General features: G+C 34.6%; 1 protein-coding gene across 4 annotated transcripts in view; it reads left to right on the top strand.

Annotated features, from left to right (window-relative positions):
- Positions 1–5,935, top strand: part of LOC107707230 (palmitoyltransferase ZDHHC2-like) — a 14,014-nt gene that overhangs the window by 5,237 nt on the left and 2,842 nt on the right. Inside the window, exons 3-12 of one of the 4 annotated variants that reach the window (XM_016511190.1) lie at positions 178–272; positions 785–905; positions 1,099–1,168; positions 1,260–1,292; positions 1,937–2,057; positions 2,214–2,252; positions 2,615–2,747; positions 4,361–4,487; positions 4,575–4,667; positions 5,695–5,798. In XM_016511190.1, coding sequence (XP_016366676.1) covers positions 178–272; positions 785–905; positions 1,099–1,168; positions 1,260–1,292; positions 1,937–2,057; positions 2,214–2,252; positions 2,615–2,747; positions 4,361–4,487; positions 4,575–4,667; positions 5,695–5,798 — 936 coding nt within the window. The remainder of the gene's footprint in view (positions 1–177; positions 273–784; positions 906–1,098; positions 1,169–1,259; positions 1,293–1,936; positions 2,058–2,213; positions 2,253–2,614; positions 2,748–4,360; positions 4,488–4,574; positions 4,668–5,694; positions 5,799–5,935) is intronic. The other 3 variants (XM_016511192.1, XM_016511191.1, XM_016511193.1) reach the window with 3 other exon arrangements.

The raw sequence follows: 5,935 nt of genomic DNA, 5'->3' as shown, positions 1-5,935 counted from the left end.
TTTTTTGCCTGTTAAAAATGTTCACCCCCCCCCCCCCCCCCCCATATATTAATGATTTAATATAAATTGTTATTAAAATTAAAAATATATATTTTAAAAAGGCTTATGTTGTCAGAAATGTTATAATTATGATATCTCTCTATTTTCCTTTCAATATATATATTTTTTGTATCACAGTAGTTTACGTCCTGGTATATCATGTGCTTTTCATCATGTTCGTGTGGTCATACTGGCAAACCATCTTCACAAAACCTATGAACCCACTCAAAGAGGTGAGTATTTTTAATTACGTAAATAAGTTATTTATTAATAGATATTCATTTCATAGTAAACATTATGAGGAATGAATAGAAGACACCTGAAGAGACTAGACTGTGGTCGTCTCAAAGTAAGAAATCAATTTAAATGTTATTGCACAGCATATACTCAGCATGATTTATGAGGTGTTGGCTTATAATGGATATTATTTCCTGCAGGCAGAGATTACTATGTAATATTTGTAAATATATGGTATAACTCCCATTAGGATGAGTCGTTGGTTACACATATTGAAAAAAACAGCATGTTGCGTTGTAAATTGCATGCGATTGTTGCTGTAACTATAGCACCTCACTGCAAGCGGTTATTATTTCAAGCCGAGAGAATGAGAAACAAACTGAAATAGAGAAACCACATATGGCTCATACTGGCAATCAGTCGTACTCCTCTCACATCTGAGTGCAGAGCGTGCTGCTTGTCACACAGATAATATCAAAATGTTTTGGTTTTCGTCTGTTCCTTTCAGTTCCACCTGTCACATTCTGACAAAGAGCTATTAGAGCGTGAAGATCGGAGAGAATCTCAACAGGAGATCTTGAGGAGAATTGCTAAGGATTTGCCCATTTACACACGCACAATGTCTGGAGGTGGGCACTTTTCTTTAAGTTCAGCACTTCCTAATTGTGCCACGGTTAGCAGGCCAAGTTTGTAACAGTCCATTCAGCCCAGATTTAGGTTCAGTAACAAATAATGGCCACAGACAATTGCATTTGTTTCAATCTGTCTTCAGTCTTCAGTGAATCCTATCGATCTGTGTTTTAACAAGCTGTCTTGATACAGCTATCCGCTACTGTGATCGCTGTCTGCTGCTGAAGCCTGATCGATGTCATCATTGCTCTGCCTGTGATATGTATGTCTTTCTCTCTTTTTTTTAAAGACACAACACTTATTAGCTTTTGCTGTGTTGCATTTTAACAGCTCCTCCCTCTGCTGTTTTACAGGTGCATTTTAAAGATGGATCACCATTGTCCGTGGTATGTACTGGCTCAGTAGATTAAATGCAAAGCAAGAATAAAAAGGTTTTTGTCTCGGAAGGAACACATGCACCAAACATTTCTGGGTTTCTATTAGACCAAGAAAACAATCCTTCTTTTTTAAATAAACAATATTCAGTTTTGTCATTTAAAGGTACACTGTTGCATTTTTGCTTGAAATATAAACATTTTGTTTTTGTATGATCTGCTTAGGCCCCACTGACAGTTTAGAGGTGAACCTTCATGCTTGCATTTTTTTGTTTTCAAAAAATTGTACGTTTCTGTACAAATCACATCATATTCAAACAAAATCATACGTCATTGTTACCATAATAAACAAATTAAAATGTATAAATAAATAGTACATTTTAGTATTTATAAATGTTATGCTTCAACTGCAAGACGGGCAAAAGTTACATTGTGTAGCTAGTAAATAGGCAATACTATAAAAATGTTTTAAGTCAAAATTATTATTTAAATGTACTGAATCAATCTGATTACACTACATTTTACAGAAAACATTAGGGTCAAGAAAGGTAACAACTGCACATTTTTCCTTGTGTTGGGCAGTGTTTTTCAATCAAAATAGATATTAATATCCAATTTTATTGAGGCCAATAGATGCTTTTTATCTTCTTTGACAGGGTAAACAATTGCGTGGGCTTCGCCAACTACAAGTTTTTCATGCTCTTCCTAGCATATTCTTTGTTGTATTGCCTCTTCGTCACTGCCACCGACTTGCAGTATTTCATTCAGTTCTGGACTGTAAGTATGAATTATTAATTTCTTCGGCGTATATGAGGAAACCGAAATAATTTGAATGTGCAGATAGGCTGTCTGTAATTTAATAGAACACCAGCCCGAGCAATATCATGTTTTGATCATTGCTTTTCAATAAAAAGTGTGTTTTTATTTTGAAAGGTTGATGGTAAAACACATGATCGTCTAATCCAGTATTTGGTAGGACTGAGTCAATCACAGACATTATTGATGTGGTTTGATTGACTGACTTATTCCTTGAGTTCCAGTAGTTTTGATCGTTTCCCTCAGCATAACACTTTAGCTTTTGCAAATTCTGTTAGATCCAGTAGACAAGCAAACATAGGAAAAATAGTCCGTAGGGACCATGTATCCCTCTTCTGCTTGCTCCTGCTTCTTCAGTTTAATTTTTTCAACCTTTACGATGTGAATTGAGTGTTCCGCACATATTATATTCTGTAAAAATCTATATATCAACTAGCTTAAATTAGGCCCAGGCTGTCTTTTGTTTGTTTGTATGTCGGTTTGTGGTGCATTTAGAGTCTTTCCCGTGTTTCTCACAGAATGGTCTGCCTGATACCCAAGCCAAGTTTCACATCATGTTCCTGTTTTTCGCTGCTTCCACGTTCTCAGTGAGCCTAGCGTTTTTGTTTGCTTATCACTGCTGGCTTGTCTGCAAGAACAGATCCACCTTGGGTGAGTGGGCTGTGCTTTAATTACCCTTGGATTTCAGTAGTAGCTCATCATTAGTGTGTATTATGCTTTCTGTGATCGTCTGTCCGCGCACTGCCTGATCAAATACGTCTCATTCATCCAGTGGCTCAGATCTGGGGCAGGTGGTGTTTAGGTCTTCTTGCAGTCTGCCCATTGTGGCAGATCCTCAAGGGAACATGTGTCTGTGACAACATGCCCAGTCTTCTGGCAAAAGCAAGGGTGTCAAGACGCATAAGTTGAAAATGTTGAAAATTCATCTCAGCAACAGACATATTCTAGTCTTAACCCTGTGGAACCTACTGTATCATATTAATGATCAAAGCTTTACTGAAAAACCTGTTGTACACAATCTGTCACTTGTTTCAGTCATCTGAGTAATAATTTATACTTTTTAGCAAGTAAAAGGCTTTTTAGTATAATTAAAAAAATGTCACCCTTCCAGTTTGTGGGTTGTGTGTCTTTTTGCTATGAAAATTAGTGTTTTTTTTTTTAATAAAGTAAATGTAAGAATAACTTTTATATTGTTTGTAATAAAATGAACACTTACTGGGCTGAAGCAACTTGATTATCAATTCATAATTTTTTAGGAAAATTATGCTAAACTGTGAGTATCACATATGTGACCCTGGACCACAAAATAAGTCATAAGTCGCTGGGGTATATTTGTAGCAATAGCCAACAATATATTGTATGGGTCAAAATAATTTTTTTCTTTTATGTCAAAAATCATTAGGATATTAAGTAAAGATCATGTTCCATGAAGATATTTTGTAAATTTCCTACCGTAAATATATAATAACTTAAATTTTGATTAGTAATATGCATTGCTAAGAACTTCATTTGGACAACTTTAAAGACGATTTTCTCAATATTTAGATTTTTTGGCAACCTCATATTCCAGATTTTCAAATAGTTGTATCTCGGCCAAATATTGTCCAAACAAACCATACATCAATGGAAAGCTTATTTATGTAGCTTTCAGATGACGTATAAATCTCAATTTCAAAAAATGGACTGTTTTTTTGGTCCAGGGTCACGTATAATACATTAGGTTTTTGAGGAACATTTATTTGTACATCTCTCAGTCATTTAAATATCATCTTACTAAGACATATATTATTGGGAGATATACAGTGACAACTGATATTTAAATGCATTTTATATCTGCTATAGAGTTATAAAGATCAGGTTGATGTACATTACAAGCTATCAGAATTTCATCTTACTTTTTGGCCATAGATACATCAGCAATTGCCCCAAATTGCATATTTTTGCTTGGTTTGGGCTTTTGAATAAAACTGGTGTTTTTTCCTCCTAGAGTATGAGCTTCATGTTATCCTATAAAAGCCTGATGTATCAAATATGATATTCAACTTTATTTTTTATTTTTTTTAGATTTTATAAAATATTTTGTCTAAAGGTTCAGTATACTCTTTTTATATATATATATATATAAAGATTTTTCTGACTAATATTTCATATTTTAGGCTTTACAGAATTCAATGTTTAGAGAAAATAAAATGAAAATCATGTTAGTAGGTTTGTATATGAAACATCTTTATGTATTTATGTGGTTTAAATGTTTCTCTTGTCAGAGGCTTTCAGAGCTCCTACATTCCAGCACGGACCAGACAAGAACGGCTTCAGTTTAGGAACAAGCAAGAACTTTCGCCAGGTGTTTGGAGATGAAAAGAAATACTGGCTGTTGCCTGTTTTTTCAAGGTATCAGTTATTGTTCAGTAGCACTGAAAGCATTGGTGTGAGTGTTCTGTGATCTCATTCCCTCAGCATCACATTGTGTTTCTGCAGTCCGGGCGACGGCTGTTCATTCCCCACATGTCTAGTGAACGCAGACCCCGAACAACCCTCCTCACCCTCTGGACGCAACCCTTCAATCAAAAGGTTAATGGCTCAGAATGAATTATTCATTTAGGAAACTGAGTTGTATCACAAAAATGTTGCAGATATTACACTGTAAAACCTAACGGATGTCCTAACTAACACTTTTTAGTTGACTTTACGTAATGTACAATTGGTTGATTTTAATTGTAAAAATCTAGTAATCTGCACTATTTGCATACTATGTCTTTGTTACTCAGAAAACCCCAGTTAAGATAAATTGATTGTTATTTGTACCATTATGTCAAGCTAGTTTATAGTTCCCAGCATGCTTTGCTTCAGAGGAGTAAATGTTGAAATTAACTGTTATTTTATGTGTTCTTGCACAAGATTAATATAGGGGGAGATCTGTTAGTGTTTAATGTTCTGTTTTGTTTGGTTTCTGTTATGTCTGTATTTTTGGGGGTTATTGTGCTAAGGAGTAGAGGCTGTGGTTAGGATGAGGATGGGTCTATAAACATTAAGACTACTATAGTAGATTACTATAGACTGCTTTATTCATAGAATGTGTGTTATTGCTAACTGGACAGTTGAAGCACTTAATTTACTGGCGTTACACTTACTTGATCTTTTTAAGGTTTGCATGGTTTTAACAGTGAATTGGATCGTTATTCAAGTGAATACAACTGAGAAATTCTAGGTTTGCAGTGAATGTTACATTACTTAGCTCAACTTAAATGAGTTAAATTTTAATACACACATAGTATATTTAACTTAAAATGAATTAGTTATTGAAACTAAAATGTATTTTTTTACTTAGTTTTTTAAGGCAATCAGTTTGCATGCTTTAGTTAAGGCTAACATTAGATTTTACAGTGTATAGAACAATATGAAAAAATACCAAAATATAAAAAAAAATATATAGATAGGAAAATTTTTACATTGCAATCAAACAATGAGTCAAGAAAAAAATTTGTAGTAGATATTACTTCTGCTTCCAATGTCACAGTAGAAATGCACATTGCATTGTGGGATACTGTATTGATGATATGCAGAGCCTTCTATTCATGCCTTTTTCATTCTTTTCTAGCGCTGGAGAATCCCATCAGTTTCCTCCTAAACCTCTGAGAGAGTCTCAGAGCCGACTGCTGAATAACGGACAGTCAGAAGGAAGTGAAGACAGAGACAAGCGAGGTGATGCATCACATCTGAGATCAATACGAAACACTGCTAATTTGAGTGTTCTGTGTGCCTTGACTAGAGAAATTTGCAGTTATGAATGTGTATTACAATGTGGTCAAACAACATGGTGCTCAGTCCGTATTTTTCTA

Source organism: Sinocyclocheilus rhinocerous, unplaced genomic scaffold, assembly GCF_001515625.1.
Source record: "Sinocyclocheilus rhinocerous isolate Xijiao unplaced genomic scaffold, SAMN03320098_v1.1 scaffold174, whole genome shotgun sequence".
Taxonomy (NCBI): domain Eukaryota; kingdom Metazoa; phylum Chordata; class Actinopteri; order Cypriniformes; family Cyprinidae; genus Sinocyclocheilus; species Sinocyclocheilus rhinocerous.
The sequence above is the reverse complement of the archived record's forward strand: the minus strand, read 5'-3'. Positions and strand labels throughout refer to the sequence as shown.